Source organism: Ambystoma mexicanum, chromosome 6p (assembly GCF_040938575.1).
Source record: "Ambystoma mexicanum isolate Mex_15411 chromosome 6p, UKY_AmexF1_1, whole genome shotgun sequence".
In the NCBI taxonomy this organism is placed as follows: Eukaryota; Metazoa; Chordata; class Amphibia; order Caudata; family Ambystomatidae; genus Ambystoma; species Ambystoma mexicanum.
This window is the reverse complement of record NC_090935.1, coordinates 901,522,676-901,548,932: the sequence shown is the minus strand read 5'-3', so window position 1 is coordinate 901,548,932 and position 26,257 is coordinate 901,522,676. Positions and strand designations below refer to the sequence as shown.

The 26,257-nt window shown below is 45.3% G+C and overlaps 1 protein-coding gene across 1 annotated transcript in view; it reads left to right on the top strand.

The window, feature by feature from the left end:
* The window catches only part of KCNN2 (potassium calcium-activated channel subfamily N member 2), a 752,674-nt gene that overhangs the window by 681,051 nt on the left and 45,366 nt on the right, over positions 1-26,257 (top strand). The window contains exon 6 of the mRNA XM_069625521.1: positions 25,024-25,151. Within this exon, the coding sequence (XP_069481622.1) occupies positions 25,024-25,151 (128 nt within the window). The remainder of the gene's footprint in view (positions 1-25,023; positions 25,152-26,257) is intronic.

The window sequence follows — 26,257 nt, the reverse complement described above, 5'->3', positions numbered from 1 at the left end:
CATGGAGGTGAAGAGGCATAGAGGCACAAAGGCATAGTGACACAGAGACATAGGGACCTTAAGAGGGCAAGGCGCCAATGTTAGCAGTGTCACACTGCGAAATTGCCAGAAGGAGCAGCGTGTTAGTTGGCGCGCCTTGCAAGTGGGTTACTTGGACCGGCTGGCCGTATTGTACTGGGACGGCGACCGTTGGCCTGGAGAGCTCTGCATGGTTCAGTGGTTTGTGCATGTTTGATGACGTCGCACTGCCATGTGGGGGAGTTGGTGCTAAATGGAACGAAGATGCCACCGTTCCAGGATACGTATTGATATGGTATCTGTGCGGCCGTAGGTCCTTTGATGTGCGTTCAGAAATGGGCGTTGTTGCAGCCTGATGATCCTCAGAGTAAAGCACCTTGCAACGTGCTTTGGCGTGGCCTGGAAGGAGGAAGTGACAGGCAGTTTTAGTGGATGGGAAGTGTTGAAGATAGACCCGCAGTATGAGGAAGAGGGTCGGATCGAAGCCAAGGTGCTGTCGGAGCCAGACAGATTCGTATCTGTCGGAATGTGGGGGGAAGTAATCCGCGTACGGTCAGGAGCTAGTGACATTTCAACTGCTTTGTTTCTTTTGTTCTTGATCCCTTGTAAGCAGCACTGGAAAAGTTTTGCACGCAGACCGATTTGCAGATTAGAGATTTCAAGGTGAACGGAATTCGGAAACTATTTTATGGAAGGGACTGTATGCCACAACGCTTGAGCAGTATATGAAGTTTACTCCGGCTATGTCACGTGAAGTTAACCACCACGGCATTTCACACGTGGAAGCAGTGCAATTTTCAAGCTGCACCGAACATTCGTGGTGTAAGTGAGGTGTCAAGCCTTGAACCACAAGTGTGTGGCTTAGAAGGAAAGTCTACCATAAGCCGTAACCCGGAAGAAAGGGGCGATATACGGAGAACTGGAAGTATGCCTCGTAACTGTGCTCGTAAAATGTCAAGGAAAGTCGGAAGAACTGAAGGATGGGCTACGAGATTTATGGCTGCAGAGTGAATTCGAGTCTTTTGGGACTAGCAATATCCTTGCTGGAAATAATGGGGATCGTCCACGAGCAGTGGGGAATTCGAGCAGTTCCGAGTATCCTTTACTGTTACTTTCTGTTTATCCATTATGTTTGAAGTATCATTTGAGTATTGTAACAGTCTAAGAGTTAGTGTGCAGGGTACGTGCACTAGAAGTTTGAATGGATGGAAGTATGCTGGAAGTAAGTAGATGGCTTCTGTTTTTTTGCCATTCTAAGTGTGTGCATGACAAATGCACGAAAGGTTGAGATGTTGTGCATGAGAAGTATTGTGCAGGAAGTGACGTTGAGGAGTTAAAGTTAAAAGTATCAGAGCTTAACATTTTTTGAGGCATTTTAGGTTAAAAATTGACTTATTTTTGGACTTCCTGAATATGCACACAATGTGAATTTGTAGTAGGGTATGAGAGTGGCTAGATTTAACATTTTGATGCATTTCAGGGTACGTTGCAAACAGCGATATGGACTTTTAGGAATATAAAGGGCCACTGTTATATTTATTGCCTAAAAGTTGATTGGATTGCCGTTGTTAAAATGTTCATATTTGTGGAGTGCCTGAGTTAGTGAGGTAGCGCCTCCGAGTGATTGTGTGCTACAACGGTTTTAGGGAGGTAGCGCCTCTTGAGTGTGTGTGGGTGAGTGCCACAAAGAGTAGGGCATGAAGTCTGAAGTTTGAAGGATTACGTCCCCAGCAGTAAAGGTCAAGTCTGAAGTATGTGTAGGGATTTCCTCCCATTTTATCAAAGTATGAAGTCGGAAGCATGGGTAGGGATTACGTCCCCCAGCAGTAAAATTTGAAGTCTGAAGCAAGTGCAGGGATTTCGTCCCATATGAGTAAAGTTGTGAAGATGAAGATGCTGTAGGGATTACTTCCCATTTTAGTAAAGTATGATGTCTGAAGTATGGGTAAGTATTACGTCCTGAGGTAGAGCTATAGCAAAACTGGTGAAGCTGTAAGTGCTTTGTATGAGAAGAAGTTGGGGTTTAAAGCTTTTACAAAGTGTGATCGGTGCAGAGGCAGTACCAGGAAGAATTTGCATTAAAGGTTGAGGCAAAATGTACGGGGTGGAAAATGCCAAATATCTGTGTTTAAGTGATGCTTTTAAGTAAAAGAGACAGTGTATGTGTAGTGTGGTCCCGTCATCGAGTGATCAAGAATGCAGATGCCCATAATGTGTATGCGCTAAAGCTAGTGGCGTTATTGGTGGCAAGAAGCATTGATGAACAATGACGGGTGGCAGTCAGGAAATACAACAGGTTCCCTACTAAGATAGAAAATGATGATGTCACTGTGTTGAGCGGGAATAGCACTGGTCTTTTGGGACTGATACTTGCGGGTGCAAGGGTAATTGTAAGTCGACAGAGGAAGCAATCTAATTGTGCCTCCACTGATATAAGAAGTAAGAATGCCCAGACGTAAAGATCTTGTCGGTAGAGGGTACAGGCTTCTTTTGTCCAAGCCATGGAAAATGAATGTATCCTTTTTCAGATGTACTGCTTTCCGTGTAGTAGGGAAAGCATTGTTGGTATTAATTAGAGCCAATGTAGATAAACCCAGAACCCAGAAATATGCGAATGTTATGATGCTACAAGAGATGTGCGACATGTCATCCCAGTGGGGATGCGAGAAGTGTAAAGGCCCGGCTGCTATGACTGTAATGCAGTATGCCGGTAACTAGAGCTGGAGATGCCCGACGGCGGAGTGTGCAATGTAATGACATGCTTCAAAGCTGTATTAGGTTTATGCATTTGTATGCTGGAAAATGGCAATGAAGTGTCAAAAATGTGTGTCTTTGAGCATGAGAGGTGAGCGCACAGTGAGGAATCTTCGGGGTTGTACGAAAGTGCTTAGCCGTCATATACGCATCCTGTTGACATGTATCCTTTGAAGTTTTTGAAACTTGAGCTTATGGTTAACGTTCATGTTACGGCTGTGTTATCACATTGGCTTTGTAGAGAGTTGATGGAAGCACTTGTGGTGCTGTAAGAAAGAGAACAAGAAAGAGATCCCGAGTGTGCTAGCACTAACACCTTTGAGGCATTTCAGGGTACGTTGCTAACAGCAACATGGACTTATAGGAGTTAATTCCTATGCACTAATGGCTGCAGAAGAGAGTTTATGCGAATGTTAGTATGAAGATGTGAACTAGCACTAACTCTTTTGAGGCATTTTAGGTTTGCGGCTGGAAACCAGCATGGACTTTTAGGATTGCTTTGCTCTGCAATATGGTCTTAAAGGGTATATGCTGGTTTGCGGCTGGAAACCAGCATGGACTTTTAGGATTGCTTTGCTCTGCAATATGATCTTAAAAGGTATATGTATTTATATGTGTTTACGATGGCACAGTTATGAGAATGTGTAAGAACACAAGTTAATTGGCATGAAGTAGGAGTGGATCTCCATTGTTGAGTGGTGCGGACAGGTATGGATTCCCTCCCATTGAAGAAGGGATAGTGGCCCATTTGATTAGGGATAGTGTCCCTTTGAATTAGGGATAGCGTCCCGCTGGAGAAGGGATAACGTCCCACTGTAACAATAGGGATAGCGTCCCAGTGTGTGTAGGGATAGCGTCCCGTTGTATGTAGGGATAGCGTCCCACTATGAATAGGGATAGCGTCCCATTGTTAGTAGGGATAGCGTCCCACTGTGAATAGGGATAGCGTCCCAATTGTGAGTAGGGATAGCGTCCCATTGTAAGTAGGGATAGCGTCACGTTGTGAATAGGGATAGCGTCCCATTATGAGTAGGGATAGCGTCCCATTGTAACCAGCAGCATGGTTTGAAGTCTGAAGCATGTGTAGGGACTTCATCCCAAATTAATAAAGAGTGAAGTTTGAAGATAGAGTAGTGGTGAAGGGATTGGGATTACATCCCACCTTAGTGAGCATGAAGTCTGAAGCTGTCAAATGGTAGCGAAGCATCTCAAGTTTCTGATGTTGTGAAAACTGAAGTTTAATGTAGATACAGTGACACCTGTTCTTTTGTGTAACATCCCTCCAAAAGGTGTTTGGGATTATAACTTAATGCGTGTGTATGTGGCTTCCCTTTGTTTGGATTGTTTTTGGAAAGAGAGGAGATGTGTTATGATGTGCTTATTGCCAGTGCATGCCTGCAGGAATGCTGATGTGTCCTATCTTGGAATGCTAAGTGAGCCTGCGGAATGTTTGGTAATGAATCATGCCCCAGGGTTCCAGCCTGGTCACTTGAGCCTGGGTGATGGGACCCGGTGGTCTCTCTTAGATAATAGCTTATGTAACTTACAATAAAGTGCTTACAAATAAACTTAAAAAGACTACAGAAGCTGCTTTATAACATAAACTAAAAGAAATAATGTTATGATAAACTGACTTTAAAATATGTGCGTTTCGTTTAAAAGCCCTGTTCTATGACAACATATATGTACATCCATAAATAAATTAAATAACATAATCCTATGTGTTCGATAGAGCACTTTGATCTGAGTTAAAGCCCTATGGGAAAAACTGTAAATGCAAAGCAAAGCATGTTTAATTTCAAAGCCAAACCAATGTAAACGTGCATTGTTGATATTATGAGGATGTCTGTTACAAAGAGCTGGTTCTATCAGATATGATATAATAGGTTATACCGCGCTTAATACCCACAGGTTTCTAAGCGCAGACCCGAGGATCGAACCTGTGTTGCTCCGTGTTTCAAGGCAAGCACATTGCCCCTAAGCTATCCTCCCAAGGCAATGATGAGAATCTTGTGTTGAAACCCAGGTTTCTTTTCAGTCATAAGGTGGCATTGGTTAATCACTTCATAGCCACATGGTTATGCTACTGCAACGCATTTTTGGGAAGTTCACATTGTACATTCCCACTATAGATACGCTCTCTGCTAGCATGTGCCTTTTGGTGATTCCCACCATCAGAAATGCCATCTACATCACACACGTTTCCTTCTCAACTGGTTGGTTGTCTTGTTTCTGCTTCTTGGTATTAAACTATTTTTTCAGAAGATCCACTTTCCCCTGTGTTTTCCTAACTTTTAAGGCCTGGTCTGGAACTCCAGGTATACTTGTGGCTTGGGCAGAAAACATATGGCTTTCCACCAGACTCTGTACTTGTGCCTAGTTGAGTATTTCTTGTACTTCATGTACAGAAATTAAGTGCAAGGCAGAACCAAAGATTAGCTTGTCTGGAGAGCAGAAGGATCCCATTTTATGTGGATGATATTTACCAGATGTGGAGACGGATGTATGAGCTGCTGTGTGCTCTAGACAAACATGTAGACAGGTAAGTTCAGGACATGGGAAGGTCACGGGTTAGGCGTCTAAAGGCATAAAGACAATGTATGCACCGTTACATTAAGCAGGCATAGTGATATGATATGGCATTTGTAACGCGCCTATACACAAGTGTTTCTGGGCGCGACAAGGCAAGGGAGGGGGAACAGAGGGAGGACAGAGTCAATGATTGTACTAGGCCAAATGACATTGAGATTGCACAAGTGCAGGGGAAGGGGAGGAGGAAAGTGCCAAGGGAAAGGGGAGAAGGGCAGTGCTGTACATGGGATCAAAACAATAACAAGATGTGTGGCCAGCAGGTGGCAGGTGCAAGGGTAAGTGCAGACAGCAGGTGTCCAAAAGTGCAGGTAGGGGGACTGTAGGGTTACAGATACAGACTCAAGTGCAAAGGTTGCCGGGAGGCAGTGCGCCTGTGCAACTGGGCGGGCAGGGACCTGGGCCCGAAATCAGAGGGTAGCCTGGTGACCAGTGCAGCATCAGACAGGAAAAGACTTTGGTTCACTGTGGTGAACGGACACCTTGTACTCTTTCTATGCTTAATGTAAGAGTATGCCAACCATAATTTGCACACTGCTTTGAGCCAAGGTATTTTCTCGATGTGTGAATTATGCAAGAACTGTTTCTGAAATTATTGTGCATTTTGAGGTGGTAATGTCACCATCTTCGAACACGCTTTAAAAACCTTTTAACCCTGAAAAACAAGTGCAAGTTAGGTTTTGCCCACTGTTCCTCGGTGAATACAGTCGTTTTATTATGTCTCACGGCTCTGCTTAAAAGACATTAAAGACATTACATATTCTTACAGGGATAAACCTTGCCATTCTGGGGTGTCATCCCCGATATGTCCTTACAGGAGGAAATATTGGCAATATTGTGCAAAGCCATCATGAGCAGGTGGCAATTATTTCTGTATGTATGCAAAGTGTTCCAAGTAGAAGCCGGGTCTCTAATTGTGTTTCCTGCACGGAAGTGCCGGTTTCTATTTGCCATCGGTTACTTTAAGGCTAACATACCCACTGATGGAAGACACTGCTCCTGTCAATGACTAATAATAACAATAAGAAGAATAAATAAATAATTAGCCATCAAAAGGGCAAATATGTATACTTTAAAATATTTGGCCCCTGCTAGTGGCATTGCTGCTTTGACAGTTATTTCTAGGATTGAAAATCACTATCTAGGTGGTCGTGGAGTGTCCTATAAATCAGTTGGGGTTTCCCTTCACCCCCAATCACTTTGTTCGTAAGGGCTAAGCTTCTCGGTCTTAGGTTGATAGGGTCTAGCATACTTCTTGCAATCAGCAATTTTGGGGCTATTGGGCTCAGCATGCTTTTTGCACTCTATCCAGGGATGTAGCTCCCAATTAGCTCTACAGTGCCAGCTTTCTCACAAGATCTTCAGCTATATATCGCCCAGCACACTCTGCATCCAGGGATATAGCGCCCAGCTTGTTTTGCCTCCAGGGATATTGCAAGCAGAACGCTCGGCAGATGAAGCCGTCACGTGCTGTCTTCCGGGATATAGCTCCCAGCTCACTTAGCAACTTATCCATACCTCCAAGGATATAGAGCCTACCTCTCTATGCAGCTCTCAAACTGTGCATTCAGGGATATAGCTCCCATCTTGTTCTGCAAACTGCACAGTACCTTAAGCTTACCAGTGTCGCCTCCCTCTGAACTTCTGCTCCCACATCCTCTGACATTCGGCTTCTATTCATTACGTCCACTGGCACTGCCTGTCTGATGCGGGGACATCTTTACCAATGGGTTAATTCTAATTACCTGCTGCTGCAACACTGTGCTGCTCCTGGTAATTCAAAACTTTGAAGATAGGTGGATGTCCCGCCCCTCCTCTATGTCCGAGTATGCAAACTACACTTCTGACCTATCCAAGAGGCTCCCCACTTGGTTTAGACTTCATGTGTTGGCGTGTTTAGTTCGCACACAACACACAAGTATGCCACGCAATGCATCCATACCGGTTGCACACTGGTGTTTCTGGAGGCTCCATGAACCAGGGGTTCTTGCTTTTGCCACTGATAAGGTCTGTCGTCAGGGGTTTCCCCGAATGGTGAAAAAGGGGCAACTTGCACAGGTGCCTTCCTGGTTGTTAAGTAGAGGGGATGATCCTATAGATTCTGCCCCCGCACCTCCCAACTCAATTTAGTTAACCATACTCTTTCCCAGCAAACGTGTTAATACAACTGACTCCTGTGACAGCTCTCCTTGGTACAGATCACAGCAGCTAATCATCCCTTCGTGACCCGGTTGAAATACCTATCCTAGGAACATGTGTAACCTTTCTCAATTTAGACAGTGTCAGAACCTCAAATCTGGATTACCTCATACAGGCATTCCCACATGCCTTACTACTGGACACTACCTACATTCTGAAACTTACATGCTTATGGCAAAGTGTACTTTAATCCTATTTTATGCATTGTCTAACAATGTATTCATATTTATGTACACAAATTAAAATCTGACTTACACTTTTGATAGCTAAAAGGAAATGCAAATAATGTAATGATAAATATGATGTGTGTATCATTTGTGTTTTCATATTATGGGTGAAACAATATTGTTAGCAATATTGTTAGCCATCTGCCTGTCAGTTGGTAAACATAAGTTGAGACAAAGTTTGAGACCTTTGAAGACTACCCAATAAGTACACTCTTCTTGGCAGTTTGAGAAGAGTTACTGTGGAAAGCAGCAATGATGCTAAATCTTTCATCATTGTCTTAATGGCCATGCGGATAATCGTTATAATGAGGCAATAACAACTGAAGGGTATAGAATCCTCAAAGCAAGAAAGCCAAACCAACCCACACCAGCTACCAGTTTGCACAGAAGTTCAACTCAGTGGCACCTTATCAACCATGTCCACTGTAAGAATCAACCATCACTTCGCTCCTTCTCCTCCGATGTCCACTTGGAGCAGAACCAGCTCACTCATCCTTATGGCATACTGTTCACATTGATAAAACATTCTCTCGTCACCTTGTCTGCATGGGGCAGTGAGAGGTATCGGCGTGCACTACGTTCCCAATGGGATGGGTTCATAGAAGAGAAGGTCCATGCACATTTTGCCCCGGGTTACTTGTACTAATAAAGCTAAGCCTCACCTGTTGTCTTCCCCATCTAGAGGCAAAGAGAAAACCCAACCTTCATCATTGCCTTTGTCCTCTCGGACCTGAGAAGAGAACCATCCTGTCTCTCCCCACGTGATGAAGCCCAAGAAGTATGCATGCTCCTGATTCATCTCAGATTCATTACATCCAGGGTGTGAACGAAGTCTACATATCTATATCCTAATCCACAGGGACATGAAGAGGTCAAACCTGCACTCTCATATCCATTTACTTCAGGACCAGAAGACTGGCAAGGCTGGACTTGCTGGCCTTTTTTATATAGGCAGTCCATCTTAATGGGCACTCGTCCATCAAATATGTTTGGCTAGGAAAGAATCACCTGTGGATAAACTACCAGGATAACAATGAGCAATCAGTCCCCCCTTCTGTTTTTCCACCACAAGGGACAGTGAAGTGTGGTATGGAAATTACGTCACTGATGGGCCACATAGTCCTCTTTTTAAAATTCCTCCATATCAGTTGTATAATTAAATAGCATTCCTTCTTTCTGTTGTTGCCAAAGTAGTTTAGGCCGAACACGTATCCCCAAACCATGCCCAGTGATTGGTGCCCCAACGACTTAAATATGATTCACTCCGCTGCGGCCCATCAGCAACCTCTGGGAGTTTATTTATCCTAGGAAAGCTTGCACTTCCAATTCTACAGAGATAAGAATGTGTGCGCTATTGTACATCTGCGTAGTTTTCAGTTTGTGGCCCTGCACAGATCATCCATGTAGCGCTTTCATATTACAGTTCATGTTTGAGTTTCAAACATCCTAACCATAACATTTGACATGCGAGTGTGTGCATTCCCTGTTGTGAAAGTTATCTCATAATGGGATTTATACCACACTCCACGTCCATTTGCAAAGTCTCCAGGTGCTTTGGTTGATCTGAAAGAGAGGGGTGGGTGAGGTTAGTGGGGAGAGAGGGAAATTGCAAGAAACCTAGAAACACAGGGAAAAGGCCTTGTAACCTGGTGTGCCCGCCATACTCTGATCACTAGCCTCTTGCAGACAGGTCCCATTTCACTTTCTCACATGGCTACTGTCAGTCTCTCTCCCTTTCACATGCTTTCTCTCTCTCGCTCTCTTGCTCTCTCTACCCATCTATCCCCTTCACATGTTACCCTATATACCACAAGGATCTGGGAATTGGCAGATGGAGGAAGTGGGCATCCTGGAAACTCCACTTATTACCTTAAGCAAGGTGCTAAGGGTTATATGAGGTAAGTACTTTTGATTCAGAGAAACAGCAGTGTCAGATATGAAGACCCAAGGCACCCCTTGCAACTTCCTTAGTATGTAGTTTGGCAGGCTGAGTGCCATCTCGAACCTCGCTCATACTTGCTCAGGTACTACTCTCCACACCTTTGACCTTTGTGGCGTAGAACAGCATTTGTTTGTCTGGATGGTCTGGACAGGGGCCAGAATGTATGGGTGTTTTTCTACAAGAAATGTACATTAGTGTCTCTCACAAGCATCTAACCCCTCTCAGACAGGGCACAGAGCCCACACCAAAGTGTAATCCCTCTCACCTGCCTCACCTCACAAGGTTTTGACACTGTTCCATAACTTCAGTTTTCAGAATGATGCTGAAACCTGCTGGCCTTTCCTCACGGTAAATGATGAGCGGGAAAGTTAAAAGGAGTTGTCAGTTGCCCGTGAAGTTGGATTACTCGCCCCTCACGCCTAGAGGAGAGCTGCAGCCGCAGGACGGTTGAAGGGAAACATGCTGACAGAGAGGGGATTGGGGGGTCGGTTGGGTTAGCCAGTAACACTTCAATTTCAAATGTGTAGTATCTCCTGCCCCATACTAGGTATGCTCTGTTTCAGAGCTCCCAGGAAAGGTTTGTGACAGGACTGACTAACAATCCCAGGGCAGGGGCAGATCTGCAGTATTTAACTTTACGGGCTGTCCTTTCAGAGATAGAGATAGGCTGTAAGGAATTATCATGTGCACAATGTGTGGCCAGTCCCAGCAAGGGTTCTCCTGTAGTCAGGAAGGAAACCCCTCAACCATCACTGCAAAAGGGAAGTTAATGGAGAGGGGAGTGTCAAAAGTTGAGCGTGCGCACTTCGACCTATGCAAATCTCAAATCATGACTTAAGATGAAGACTTAGGAGTAGTGATTTGAAACAGTTTGTTGAACATCAAAAAGGAAAGACACATTTGCATTGGTCAATAAAAGAAATCGTGTGTATTTAATTTGATTTCGGCAGATATAAAACATAAAGTAAAGTGTATAGGGGCACATTCTTGCCGTAAAAGATGAAATCGCAAAAGCACCCATCTTCACATTCCAACCTTGAAATCTCAATATTATTGGTTTTGAATTAAGTCAGGTTTCTGACACCACACCATCTATCTACTCCATGTATTGCAAACTTTGGAAACATTTTATAATTACACATTTCTTGTGGACATAAACATCTTGCAAAAGTACCAAGAGACTTTATCAGGTACACTGTAATTATGCGCGTGTAGAGGGCCTGATCTCAAAAACTGCTACTAATGATGAGGGCTCAAGGGCTTTGGCGCGCAGTGAGAACGAAATACGAGAAGACCCGTATGAACCCTACAAGAAAAAACATGTGTAACTCCACGGAGAAAAACCACAAATTAAAGACAACCAACCAACCGAAGCAGAACGGAATGCATTGAATGAATCCCAGCTTTTTACCCGCACATTAGCGAGTCAGTATTTTTTCTGCATTTATGGTTATTTTTGGAATGTAAGTAAATTGGTAACCATGGTTGAAGTGGTAAATATCTTTCTGTGCAAGTTGGATCGTCGTCTGACTGCCCAGCTCAATCAGTGGTGCTTCAGTAAGATCACACATTGGCTCACGTCGATTCCATGGATGGACCGTTGCAGGCCTGGCAGAATTCACTGTTATTTTGCAGTCAAAATCCCGGAAATGCCATCCGAGTTAGAACACCGAGATCTCCAACTTTAAACCATTCCCCTTTCAGACGTAACATGGAATGGTTAACATCTCAATGTTGTGATAGGTTTCCCTACATAACCCATTATACAACATATGTCACAATGTGTTCCAGAGGTCAAGAATGTCTGGCCTTTCTTTAATTTCAGACTGTAAAATGCAGTGCATTATGAAGTTCTGACATTCTCTACCTCAGTGCCCAGAATTCCCCATCGCCCCCTACCGAGACTCATTTGCTTTCCTGCTGACCTCCACCCCAAAATCTCCAGGGCTCACAACCTACGATCACCTTGACAGCAAGGTTAAACTCTTCCAATGTGACCTGCTGCCAGGTGTAACCTTCTTAACATCTGGAAAAGCTCTCCCTTCTCACCTACCACTCCACAGAAATTCTCTTCTGCATTCTAAAACTGAGTTGTGTTGACTATTGTTGTAGTCATTTCCTAGGATTTCCCGACTACTCATTTGCCCTCTCAATAAAGTTCTTGACTTTGCCACTTTTGTTGCCTCTCAATAAAGTTCTTGACTTTGCCACTCGTACTCTGTACAAGTTCCCCTGCCTTTTTGTCGCTTCTCCCCACCAATTCCATATTTGCTGGTGCTCTGTGCAACACCGGCCGCTCTTCAAAATACTTCTTAAATAATTTCATGGTGCTATCCTGGCCTCATCCGTCGTCCTCTATTTGCTCCTCTCCATTTTGTGTTGTCAACACATATAAGACTCAGGTGCAACGAATTGGCTCTATACTGAGGCTATTCCTAGGACTCTCTAGTCTAACTGAAACACGGTCATGCCATAAGGGAAATTTAGCCATAGTAATCTTTTATCCAAAGCTCAATTTTTTAAATGATATGTGATATTGTATCAACAGTACTCACCAGGCAGTGGGCGGTTTGCTCCGGGCAGAGGGAAAGGACTTGCTGAAGATGCTTACAAGCCACCCAATGGGCTCACTGGGCATGACTGCATGGATCTGCTATCCACAGCAGTAAAATAAAGGTTACATCACACTTACTTAGGAAGAAGAAAAATGTTCCTCTAACTTTTGTTCCGGTCCATGAAAATTTACCAGGTTTGGCATGCTATTAACATAAATCTAAATACTCAGGCCAGTTTTGATGACGTTCTATTAACCTTTTCATGCCTGATATAATTGCTGAAAAAAACAATTGTGCTTTCAGTGCACCTCCCCACCTCGAAATGATCTGCTTAGGCCCTTCTCCTGATGTCGGGCACAGAAAAAGACTGCCAAAAATCAGAGCAGCCAGTTTTAAGCCAAAAATGTTGACTATGTATTCGTACATGCATAGAGGTCACAAAGAAACAAAACGCTATGGAAAATATACAACAAATGGGTAAAAAATACCTGGAGCCCTCAACACACAACAGAATGAAAAATATATTGCCGAATTAAAAACATTCCGCAAAACACACAAGGTGATCCGCCACACCCAGTGAGACACCGTACGTGTGAATTAGGGTCTGATGGAAAAATTAAATAAAAAACAGATGAAAAAATATTGCACAAGATGGTGATTCCCATCGAACACTTAGCAGAAATGCCATAGATTATGATTGGAGGGGTAAAAGCACATACAAAATATACTGTAAAACTAAATATACACCCGGGAACACACAACTGCTAATGTCGCATGCAAAACAAATTCATCTTAACTCGCATGCAAACAATACAAACTCAATTAAAAATAATCAAATGGAATTTCTTGAAAATATCAAATGTTACTACCTATAAAACGTTATTCTACAAATGATGGCAGTGACAACATGAAGCTTTGAGCTAATAAATAATGAACCTGAAATAAAACCAACACTGTTTGAAATGCAACTCGGCCTCCCAAGAAACAAGTAAAAAAGGAAGATCAGTATATATGTATGCCTTTGACATACACCAACAACATAACAATGGACATGGGACACGTACAATGATAATGATGTGTTATTTGTATAGCGCTTTCGCCAAAGCTCTTTACATAGAACACATTAACGTACAATATCACCCAACTGAAGTTGATAATCATTTATCGACCTCAAAAGAATGAAATTCTGAGTTGGCCTTACAGGGACATGAACCTGTGACCTGCAGATCACACACAGATCACAGGGGTGAGGGCTCAACCCACTGAACTATCTTACCGGCAATACATTCTAAAAACACGCATTTCAATGTAAACAGTAGTTACAATACACACAATAAATTATATAAAATCATAAATCAATACTTGCTCAGGGGCAACGCGTTTGTCTTGGAAGCAAGACGATGCGGTGCAAAACAGGTTTGAATCCTGAACCTGCGCTTTAGGGTATGAAGCACGTTATAAATGAACAATAAATAAATAAATAAAATAAACAAACTCACAAAAACGTACCCTTGTTACCATATTCATACTACTTGTTACACGCAACTAAAATTCACATGCAAACAAACAAGCACAAATACAACCAAAATACTATAAATACATGAATCCAAAACAAAGGTGCCTTGATATAAGAAATATCCATTTGCATGTCAGACTTCTCCACCCACAAGGAAAGTTCACCACCAAATTGTTGGTTGCTACCAGCTTAACCACTGTACTTTAGGTCATTACTGGCCTAAGTACTGTTTTTTTATTTTGTGCAGTTCCACAGTTTGTTTGGTTGCGTCCCGCCTAATTATTGTATTATTTGGGTGATGCAAGGTTAACCAATATGTTTGGCCACTACTGTCCCACTCACCATACCTTTGTTATCTGCGCAAGCATGTTCCTACACACCCACATGCTCCTCGTCCTCTCACACTGCTCCTCCCACAGTACTACTCCTCCCACATTACTACTACTCCTCACATAGAATTACTCCTTCTCACACATGACTACTCATCCACACGCACTATTACCCCTCCTACACTTGCTCCTCCTCACACACTATTACTGTTCCTCACAAAATACTCCTCCTTCCACACTACTACTCATCCTCCCACACTACTACTCAGTCAACCTTTTTTGCCATATACTAGTCTTCTCACATTTACACCTTGCACTACCCTCTCTATACACATATCTCACAAACTCATATAGAAGAACCACTATCACTCCTAAGCAAATGCCTCGCCTGTTCCACAACTCTTCTCCACCAGCCGCTGCTCACTCCTTCCTCCTGATGGTCCCTTGGTCGCCATCCACCTCCTCCACTGATCTTGCCCGATACACCCACATTTCGTGCCCCTGCTTCAGTATCCCAAACCCTGTGCTGGTTGGTCAGGTTGGTCACTCGTCCCTAACCAATTTGCTTTCTTTTTCCTCCCAGGGCGTCTATGTACAGGGAAATGCTTTAAAATGGGGCTAAGACCCCCCCTCCCACTTTCTCCATGTATGTTTGGTACTTGAAGTTCTTGGCCGCATTATAAAACCAACATTATAGTTTGTGTTTTGGTGTCTGCTGTCGGGGACTACTTTGCGAAGGTCAGGAAACGTTCCTCTTTTTTAGTACATGGTGGTCAAGTGAGCTGTCTCTTCAAAGTGCGGGGATGTCGGAAGGCTCCACTGATCCCGCTCAGTGGGTTTACGCTTCTTGACATGCACCTCAGCGCCAGTGCCTCTCTCACCTCTCGCTTGCTGCAGTGATGATTCCATCCAGACTAAGCCCCACTGTGGCTAATACCGAAGCTTCATTTGTCTGAGAACTGTCGATCTTAGGTTTTTGGGCTTCTCTCCTCACTTCTCACCATCTGAAATTCAGTGAAAATACTGGTGAGTGTGTGTACCAGTGGCAAGGCTGGAGCTGCAGTTCTGCAAAAACATATGCTGGCACAGAAATGGAAGGAAATAGGAATGTGTCCCCCATTTCCTGAATTGTCTCCCATGGCTAGCGGTGGCTCTTGATCCGACCCTACATCTCCCATGGAGAGGGTTACTTGCAGTCCCTATTGAAAGGTCAAGGACTTGGGATTGTCACACTGCTCTGATCCTTGCAAACTGATGACTTCACCAGATTCGTCTAGATACATGGTGCACTTACTGCCCTCCTTTATCTCTCATCAGCCCCTTTCTCTCCACCACACCCTTTCCTTGCTTTCTTGTTTCTGTCACACAACTTATCCATTGGTCCTCCATATCATCCAGCACCCTCTTCGATTTATTCGCACCACAGATAGTCAAGGAGTTGGCCTCCTTGACCTGATCCTACCCCTATTCCCTTCAACCTCTTACTTTCCTTGAAACCCATCTTAAAGAAAGCAACTGCTGACTTTAGAAACCCAGCTAACTATTAATCTGTGTGACGGTATCACAAGCTGGAAGCTAGAGAATAGGACTGGGGTGACTCTGGGGGTTAGGGAGCACCCCCTACTGTGTAATGCTGGCCCCAGAGGAGTTGTGTGAGGATACCCAGATACCACACCACCATCTCTAGTCTCATTGGTAAAATCAGACACTAACTGGAAGAAGGAAAACAGCATAGAAAGTATCACTGTAGTGGTGATGTTGGATCTTGGAACGGGAGAAAAACACTTGTGGTCTGGCCGAAATGGGCTTTCATTAGCTGTGCCGTGCAGTCGGAAAGACCGGGGTTGAGGTGATACAAAGGTTTGCAAGCGCTGTTCACATGAAACACCAGGGACCCCCTCACTTATGGTTGCGGAGCTTCATGAGTGTTAGCCTGAAATTAGGACAAGTGTCTTTCAGACGTTTAGACCATAGGTAGTGGGTTCCACAGAAGAAATTAGTTTTGAGACCTCGGCTAGCACAGCTGCTGTTTTTTCTACTAGCAAATAGCCAGCAGTAGTTCACACTGGGAATGTTGAATAACAGGACATGTTCCGAATGCTTAACCAGCGCTTTGTAATCTTGCCATTAGCGGTCATTGCGCCAATCCTGCTTGGCTAAAAAAGGGTACTACAGCACAGGGAGGGGTGGTGGAGCTAGCGTTGTGGAGGTACAGGTGAAGGTTACAGGGTGGTGATGTGGCAAGGAAGTGAAGGAGAGAAGCACAAGCGTGTGTAGATGAGAGAAAGAAGCAGGAGAGGGACTGGAGATGGCAGGGAGGGAGAGAAATGGGTGAGGGGATGAGGAAGATGGAGGAGAGTTCATTCTACAGGTAGAGAAGGAGGAGAGGAACTGGTCGAGAGAACAGGGAGGTAGGGAGTGAAGAGGTGAAATTTGACAGAAGTTATAGGAGGTGACATCAAATGAGAGGTGCAGGATGAGGAACAAAAAAGAAGTGAAGCCCCCTGAAGACCTTGGGCCTTGAAGAGGATCCCTTATTAGTGAAGGAGGTACTCGAGAACCTAGGATAGACCTCACTGGTCTGCGACAAGGAGGGGAGAGTTGTCCATATTCTAAGATTTTTCCATATGTGTAATGTACCAGCTCCGACCAGGTGGGGGTATCTGGTAGGAAAGTCCGGGAGGGCCAAGGCCAGATTCTGACAATAGCAAATAAAGATTCTGCTATTGCCAAGTAAACGAGCATTGGCAAGACCTACAGTTTTGGCTTTTGTGTAGGCATGGGAAAGGCATTTGCCAGGTACTGCTGTAGTGTTAATAACCGAACATTGATGGTAGCAGTTGCATAATGGTGCAAGTACCTGGGCATATAATAACAGTGCCTTGCAAATGCCTAATGCTTAAACATAAGCCACAATTGTTGGCTTTGCCAATTCTTGTTTTTAACTGAACTTAGTGCTTATAAATTGCGTGTGAAGACAGACCTGGTTAAGACATTTTCATTACAACCTTAGCATGTTTAAAGTTCCAGCTCAGTCATCAACCTTCAGAAGACTGCTTTAAAAACACTGGCAGGCAAGGTTTGATTGTAAGGCTTGTTAAACGTAGCTAAAAGAGATCCTAGGAAGATAGGTTTGGGGTTGGGAGGCGCAGACAGTGGCTGGGAATGGCCATAGGGATTAACATGACCAGGGCATTCAAATAAACTTGGTATCCCTCCACATATGGTAATTCTCCCTAGCTGTACTCTAATGTAAATGTTTCAGCCTGTAGGTGGGGTGTCACCAAAAAGCACCTAATAGCACAACTAAAAATGTGCGACATTGCAAATCCCAGAGACTACAAGTGTCTGGTCATCCTATATGCATCCTACACCAAGGGTGTGATCCTGAATCAAAGCGGGGTGGCAGGAGAATTCAAAATGACACCTTAAGGAACCTTTGGGGAGAACCCATAGCGTGAGGTACTTGAACCCTGGCTTTAATAACACACATCTCTGCCAACCTATGAGCTTTAATCGATACATCACAGCTGACACCAGTTTCTCCTCTTCCCCACTTCCCTAAAATCCTGGAACTTGCCACCCTCAACCACAAATAGGCACAGCAAATCTCTTCAGTCCTGGTCCTTTTAAACACAGTCCCCAGAAATGGCACTCACTCATATCTCCGACATTCTCATCATGACTTTCACCTCTCTTCCAGCTGAATTGTATCTGATGTCTCTGCTGCCTTTAATACGGTTAATCATCCCTCTGTCCCCATACCCTTTTCAGCTTCTAGGTTCCTGCCCGTTGTTGGGTCATCTCCTAACGGGCTTACTGCACCTTCTTTATCCCCTGGAACTCCCATACCTCCTTTGCTACACTTCTCCAGGTAGGAGTCCCTCAAAGATCGGTGCTGTTTCCCCCACGTTCCTCTTTAGGCCACGCCACTGGCCAAACCGATATCCTTCTTATATCATCTATTTGCTGAAGATATTGAAGCCATCTTCTCAAGGCTATATTGACCCTGAAAAATGTTTATTCATGCTTGTCAGACCAGGTCTATGGTGGTGCACGTGTTTAAGAGAGGCAGTGAGTTGGGTGTACATGGGCATTTAAGCACCACTTAGCCCCCCCACCCGCGTACCCTTTTTAGACATTGTTCTCTGGGACACAGATTCATCGCATCCATGCAGTGACCCTAGGAATGAACCCTGAAAAGAACATAATGACCAGGATTGTGGCGTGTGTGGTGAATCCCCTTTCATATCTGGAGCCTTCAGATTCTCCAGGAAATCCCATTCAATACGCCAACCTATGGATTATTAACGGTCCGCTGTTGCCCGGTACCCACCATAGTTAGCAGAATGACACAGTAATAGGAACACCTGTTGTCAACCATGTTGTGAAAAATCCACAGTGCAGTAGCAGACACTGGATAAAAACGAGCTTTTATTGAAAATATTGACTTGTGATGCGCAAAAGTAAATTTGGTTGGAAAAACGAAATTGCAGTGTGGCAAATCAACAGGTTTGCAATCTGATTTGCAAAATCTAGTTAGAAAATAACGTCCACAGCCCTTTTTTGTGGCATATATGCCTGGGTGCTGGCTTTTAGTTGGTCCCACTATTTCCGGGTAACTGCATCATCATTGGCTTGCACATCCTGGAGCTGCTTCTGGTTGGCCTGTGCAGGATTCAGCATTAGGCCTTCAGTCCTGTGAGCACTCAAGGGAGTCCCTATGCCGATGGGTTATCTGTTTTAAATGTTTTGCTTTGCTCTGTTTAGGTGATTCTTGGTCTAGTTTTAAATTAACAATGTTTCTTACAATCTAATAAAAAACAGGACATTCGAAGGGATTGTGTCCTCCGACGTATTCCTTATCTTAGATATAAATCCTTCAGCTTTGCTGGCCTCGGAAAATTTTTTCGCCAGAGGGCGCTGCGCGTCGATGATCGCCGAGTCGATGACCCTCGACGGCCTCCGTGCCGACGTCGACGTCATCCTGCCTATAAAGGCCGCGCGCAGCGTCCGTTGCTCAGTTCCGTTTTTCCGCGCTTCGTTGTGCCTCGGAACACCGTTGCTCAGTTCTCGTCAAGATAACGTATATAATAACTACTATTTACCTCGATATCGATGGCATCCTCCTCCGACCCGACGACCCCTCGGTCCGGTTTCAAAAAGTGCCGAGACTGCGGGAAGAAAATGTCGTTGACGGACCCTCACAGGGTCTGTTTGTGGTGTCTGGGAATCACGCACCAGAGTTCGGAGTGTGAGGAATGCCTTTCCATGACGGCGAAAGCCTTGAAGGAGCGTAGGGGGAAGCTCGAGAGAGGTAGGTCAACTTTAACTTCCTCGAAAGCTTCTTCGGTAGAGTCGAGACGTTCGTCTCCTCACCATAAAAAACACTCTCGATCTAGATCACGAAGTGGCTCCCACCACTCGTCGACATCGAGACACTCGAAGAAGAGACGTAGGAGATCCCCTTCGTCATCTTCGTCGAGTTCTCCTGAGAGAGTTCATTGCCCCACAAAACGCAGCTCGCAAGCTGAGTGGGAGGAATTCAGGAAAAAGATGCTAAGCGTCTTCGAGAAAGCGGCCTCGTCCCCCTCGAAGACAGCTGAGGGTGATACCCCGGGTAAAAAACCCAAAAAATCTAAACGCCGCGAGTCGCAGTACCCGGCGGAAAAGTCAACCCGAAAGCGCCTCGAGCCATCGGGAGATAAAGCATCATCGACGCCATCGTCGAAAACTCCTTCGAAACAGAGGTCGGCGCCATCGACGCCGTTGTCGAAGGATTCATCGGCGCATCAGTCGATCGAGTCGACGCCGACGTCGACGCCGATATCGACGCCGGTGAAGGAAAGAACCACGGCTACTCCACAGCCAACGGTTAGACAAAAGACCTCCGACTCGACGCCGAGAACGTCGACGTCGTTCTCGAGCAAGACTCCGATCCTTTCGAGTTCTTCGAGGCCTAGTACACATTTCTCGACGCTTTTCACGGCGCCTTCGAGTACTTTCACGTCGGTGTCGACGACATCGACGTTTTCAAGGCCTGTGATGATGGCTCCTTCTGCATTGGAAATGGGGTTTATACCATTCCAAAAACCAATGTATCCCCCTTTAACCTCGATTTTTGAGGAAAGGGAGGATTCAGACCAAGATATTGATTTACAGAGGACCACATCACCAGAGCCAGAGACTTTCGCCTCTGAGGAAGGAAGATTAAAAAATCTTCAGGATGCACTTCAGGAAGCTAGTGGCTTGGACACTTCTCCTGAAGCAGAATTTATCAAACCAGACCCAGGAGAACATGCGGAGACTCCATATAGAGCTCTGATGTCTAGAATCATAGAATTTATGGGTTGGTCTGCACCTTCTCCTGCCTTTCAGCAGGATGATCTCACTGACATACTGGACAAGGGCCCACAGGAGGATCCTGTGGTTCCATTTCACTCTGCTCTACAGAGAAGGATTTTGACAAACTGGGAAACGCCAGAAATTATCCCGGCAGTAAATAAAAAACTGTCAACAAAATACAGGGTGGCTAGTTCTGACCCTGAATATTTGTCAAAACACCCTACTCCTGAGAGCTTGGTTGTACAGGCTGCAACCTCATCAGGCAGCACATCTGCATACCCCACTGCTCCGCAGGATAGGGATGACAAAAAATATGATGCCATGGCTAAGAAGGTTTTTTCTGCCTGTAGCATGGCGTTAAAGTCTATTAACGCGACCTGTACGCTCGCTAGGTTCAGCCACACCCTTTGGGAGTGCGCTTCATCAGCGGCTGACTGCCTCCAAGAAGGAGAGGAAAGGGACGCATTTTTAAACATCATCAGGGATGGTAAAGATGCGATGTGCGAGACCCTACAAACTGGCCTAGATTCTGCTGACAGTATCAGCAGGGCCATGGCGGCAAGTACCACAATCCGCAGGCATGCGTGGTTGAGGAAGTCTGGTTTTGCCTCTGACGTGCAGACCAGGCTTTTGAATATGCCCTTTGACGGTTCTACCCTCTTTGGAAAGAAGGCGGATGACAGTTTGGAGAAACTGCAAACGTCCAAGGCAGCAGCCAAGTCATTGGGAGCTGCTATCCGTCAGAATACCTTTCGTCCTTCGGGATCATCGTGGAGAGGACGATCCTTTCGTTACTATTCCTCATATGGAAGGGGCAGGGGACGACCGGCTCAAAGAGGCCAAGGAAGATTTACCCGTGGTGGACGGGGTAGGGGAAAGAAAGCCGCACCCGCAGGAGCAGGAGCCACTTTACCTTCGGCAACTGCATCAGCCGCTTCAAAACCACTCTGAGGTCTCCCCTCACAGAACACCAGTAGGGGGCAGGTTAACTCACCATCTGACGGAATGGCAGGCTATTACGTCAGATGCTTGGGCTCTGGAGACAGTAGCCCAAGGTTACTGCCTGCCCTTCCTACATATCCCTCAGAGTCATCCACCGGGGAACAACCCTTTGAAGCTTCCAGATCCGCTCCTCTTGCAGGAGGTTTTAGACCTGCTAGAGAAAGGTGCCATAGAACTGGTACCTGTAGCGGAAAGGAACAAGGGTTGGTACTCCCCCTACTTCATAATACCGAAGAAGGACGGAGGACTGAGACCCATCTTAGACTTACGGGAATTGAACAAATTCCTCCGAAAGGACAAGTTCAAGATGGTGACTCTCTCTCAGATCCTTCAGGCCCTCCAGCTTCAGGACTGGTTGGTATCTCTAGACCTCCAGGACGCTTATTTCCATGTGCCGATCCATCCCAGGCACAGGAGATACCTGAGGTTCGCAATTGGCAGCTCTCATTATCAATTTCGAGTTCTGCCATTTGGGCTAACCTCCGCCCCGAGGGTCTTTACCAAGCTAATGTCGGTTGTGGCTGCAAGTCTAAGGAGGGAAGGGATTCATGTCTACCCTTACCTAGACGATTGGTTGATCAGAGCTGTATCTTCGGAACAGGCTCAGAGACAACTAGATTATGTTTGCCACTTCCTTCACAAGCTGGGCTTCTCCCTCAATTTAAAGAAGTCACAGATGATACCATCACAGAGACTCCAATTCATTGGAGCAGTCCTGGACACTTCCCTGGGAAAAGCCTTGCCACCAGAGGTGAGGGCTCGAGATATTCTGCAGATGGTCATCAGATTTCAGAATGCCCAATATCTCCCAGCCTACGACTTTCTGAGGTTGCTAGGCCTCATGGCATCCTGCATATTCCTCGTGCCGGAGGCTCGCCTGAGAATGAGATCCCTCCAGTGGGCACTGAGAACTCAGTGGTCACAGTTCTCAGGAAGGATGACAGATCTCCTTCGGATCCCGGTCAAAGTAGCCCGAGACCTTCAGTGGTGGGCCTGTCGGGAGAACATCCTGAAAGGAGAAATGTTTTGGCAACCATGGCCGGAGATAACAGTAGTCACGGATGCCTCACTCACGGGGTGGGGAGCTCACGCCAACGACTTGACCATCAGCGGTCGTTGGTCTCCATCGGAGTCCAGACTACATATCAACCTGTTGGAGCTGAGAGCCATCAGACTAGCGCTGAAGGCTTTTCTGCCGTCTGTACGGGGAAGAAACGTCCTAATAATGACGGACAATACAGTGGCCATGCACTACCTCAACAAAAGAGGAGGCGTAGGCTCACTACCACTGTGCAGAGAGGCGATGCAGCTCTGGTTTTGGGCAATTCAGGAAGGAATCTCTCTATCGGCAATTCACCTAGCCGGAGAGAAGAACTTGACAGCGGACGCTCTGAGCAGGCAGAGCACAGTCTCTCACGAGTGGGAGATAGCTCAGGAAGTCCTTCAAGAGATCTTCGCCCTTTGGGGAACCCCTCAAGTGGATCTGTTCGCCACCAGTATCAACAGGAAGTGCGACAGATTTTGCTCAAGGGAATTTCCCCCGAGAGGAGCTCTAGGAGATGCGTTCGTAGTGGACTGGGAGTTCCCACTTCTGTACGCGTTCCCTCCGGTCCCTGTCATTCCTCAAATGATCAGGAGGTTGAGAAGGTTTCGGAAGACCATGATCCTAATTGCCCCGGATTGGGCCAGGAGAACGTGGTACCCGGACCTTCTAGACATGTCCATCTGCCCTCCAATTCGACTGCCATACAGAGAGGATCTTCTCTCGCAGAAGGAAGGTCAGGTTCTCCATCCAGCCATCAAGACCCTCAACCTTCACGCTTGGTGTCTGAAAGGTTGAGGTACAAGGATTGGGACCTTCCGGATGATGTTATGGAGGTGTTGCTTTCGGCCAGAAGGCCGGCAACTAAAACTCTATACCGCTGCCGTTGGAACAAATTTTGCAGCTGGTGCAGAGAAAAGAATATTGAACCCTTTTCTTGTGGTACACCTATGGTGTTGTCATTCTTACTTTACCTGGCTAATTCAGGCCTACAGGTTGGCACAATTAAGGGCTATCTCGCAGCGCTATCAATCTTTAAGCGCACTGCAGAGGAGCCTTCATACTTCAAAATTCCATTGGTAATACAATACCTAAAAGGATTAACTAATGTTTATCCCCCGAAACCTTTTCAAGTTCCCTTATGGGATTTAAACCTAATTTTAAACTTCCTAAAGGGTGCCCCTTTTGAACCACTACACTCTTGTTCATTGAAGCTTCTCACCCTCAAAACTGTTTTGCTAATAGCATTGACATCTGCTAGAAGGGTTAGCGAGTTGCAAGCCTTATCGTGTAAACCTCCACATACAATCTTTTACAAGGACAAAGTTGTTCTTCAGGTGAAGCCTAACTTCCTCCCGAAGGTAGTCTCGGAGTTTCACATCACTCAGAAGATTATATTACCTTCTTTCTACCCTCCTCCTCATCCGGGGAAGGAGGAAGAGAGACTGCACAGGCTGGACCCTAAGCGAGCCTTGAGCTTCTATATCAGCAGATTGGCTAAGATCAGACAAGCAGACCAACTCTTTGTAGGTTATGCAGGACATAAGTTGGGCCTTCCAATAACAAAACAAACCATCTCCAGATGGATTATTTTAGCCATTCTGGAATGCTACAAATTGGCAGGAAAGGAGCCTCCTCAAAATCTAAGGGCTCATTCTACCAGGGGTATCGCAACATCCTCAGCCCTTCAAAGAGGGGTGCCAATTCGAGATATATGTGCGGCTGCCACATGGTCGTCCGCACATACATTTACCAAATTCTATAGCCTGGATTCCTCCTCTAGTCAAGAAACTAGATTCGGCAAGGCTGTGTTACACTCTGTCCATTCTGGAAGGGTAACATAACTTTTATTACTCCCGCCTCCAGTCACAATACCACTGCTATGGGAGTCTATCTAAGATAAGGAATACGTCGGAGGACACAATCCCTTCGAAGAACTAGTTACTCTTACCTTGTAACGTTCTTTCGATGGGATGTTCCTCCGACGTATTCCTTATCGACCCTCCCATCCATCCCCGCAGTATGACTTCCTGTGGGTTTGCAGCCTATGCTCCTTCAAGGTGATTAGTCTAATCCAAAAACATTACTGGGGACTACAAAACGGAACTGAGCAACGGACGCTGCGCGCGGCCTTTATAGGCAGGATGACGTCGACGTCGGCACGGAGGCCGTCGAGGGTCATCGACTCGGCGATCATCGACGCGCAGCGCCCTCTGGCGAAAAAATTTTCCGAGGCCAGCAAAGCTGAAGGATTTATATCTAAGATAAGGAATACGTCGGAGGAACATCCCATCGAAAGAACGTTACAAGGTAAGAGTAACTAGTTCTTCGGTTTGTTTATGGGTAGCAAACGTCATGTTCTAGATATTTCTTTTCATCTTTATTACAGTTTTATCTGTTATTCCTATTGCCAAATACATACACATTTCTTGCTTTTATATACAGTATATTTGACATGTGCTTTGATTACACCTTTTTAATAGCATTGTGTATATTTATCAACAGGTGAAAAATGCCGCTGCCAATGTACTCAGGGAAACATGGTTAATTTACAAAAATACAAAGCTGGTAAAAAAGATAGATCATGCAAAAGTAAGAAAACATCAACGCAAGTTCTTGCAAGCCATTCATCAGTAAGTGGCGTTTTCTTTTTACGTGTATTTTCTCTCCCTTGCCTTACTAATATTGTCTCCTAAATGTTCGTGCTATAGACGACTTTGCGTGATTGCATTCCACTACCAAACCTTGAATGCAGGAAGCACTGAAGGCCATCAAGTGTACCTAGAATTAAGAACTTTACAAGTTGACAAATGGCTTGAGGAATATCTATTCTAGGAAGCCGCAATTTCTGTTCCCTTTCTCATTACACCAAATAAATAATGAATTATATTCCAGTGGAGCAGTGCGGTAAAGAGATTTACAGTGATGACGAGATCTACCTTGGCTTCCAAGGTTGGTAGGGTAGGCCAAGACATATGTTCCAAATAGATAGTTCCTTCACAAACCCTGATGAAATAGAGACAACCCCTTTGGGGCAGCCTCGCCAACATATGCAACACGTCTGAGCAGCAGTTTAAATCAAGAAAAGTCAGGAGACCGAGATCGAGCACCGCCCCACAATTATCATAAAATGGAGCTCAGCAAGGTAATAACTACACATGCAGATGGTTAACTACACGACAAAACAACCACTCTCAAGTCAATAGAAGACGAACTCAAATGATTCAGTGTAGTCCTAAATCTCTAATAACAGGATTTCTCATGGACCGCCTTTCCTGTCCCAGAGTAACAGACTCAACCCTCTATCTGATAATACTCGTAACGTGCACACAGACGCCCACTGACATAGGAACGTAGGCCTATTGGCACTACCTTCTCCCCATTGATATCAGTGGGGCAGCTCAGAGCTCATTGGACAGCCTGTCATAGCTTTAGTTCTTTCATGCACCCCCACAACACCTAAAACTCTCCCTGTGTCCCAGCGCAGCAATTTAATAGATTTTAGGTTCTCCCCTACAGATAAAACACATTCCCAAGTATTGTGCCACAAATCACGTAGAACTATGCCGGCACCCAGGACTCTGGCATTTCAGGATTAACATTTACCTCTGCTGCCCCAAACTCCCCTCTCTTTTTGCAGAACCACACGTAACCAGGCTGCCAAAATAGAAGAAGTGAGCTATGCAAGACCACTTTAGATTACCTTCCACATACACAAGCATCTTCAACTCCTCTGTCC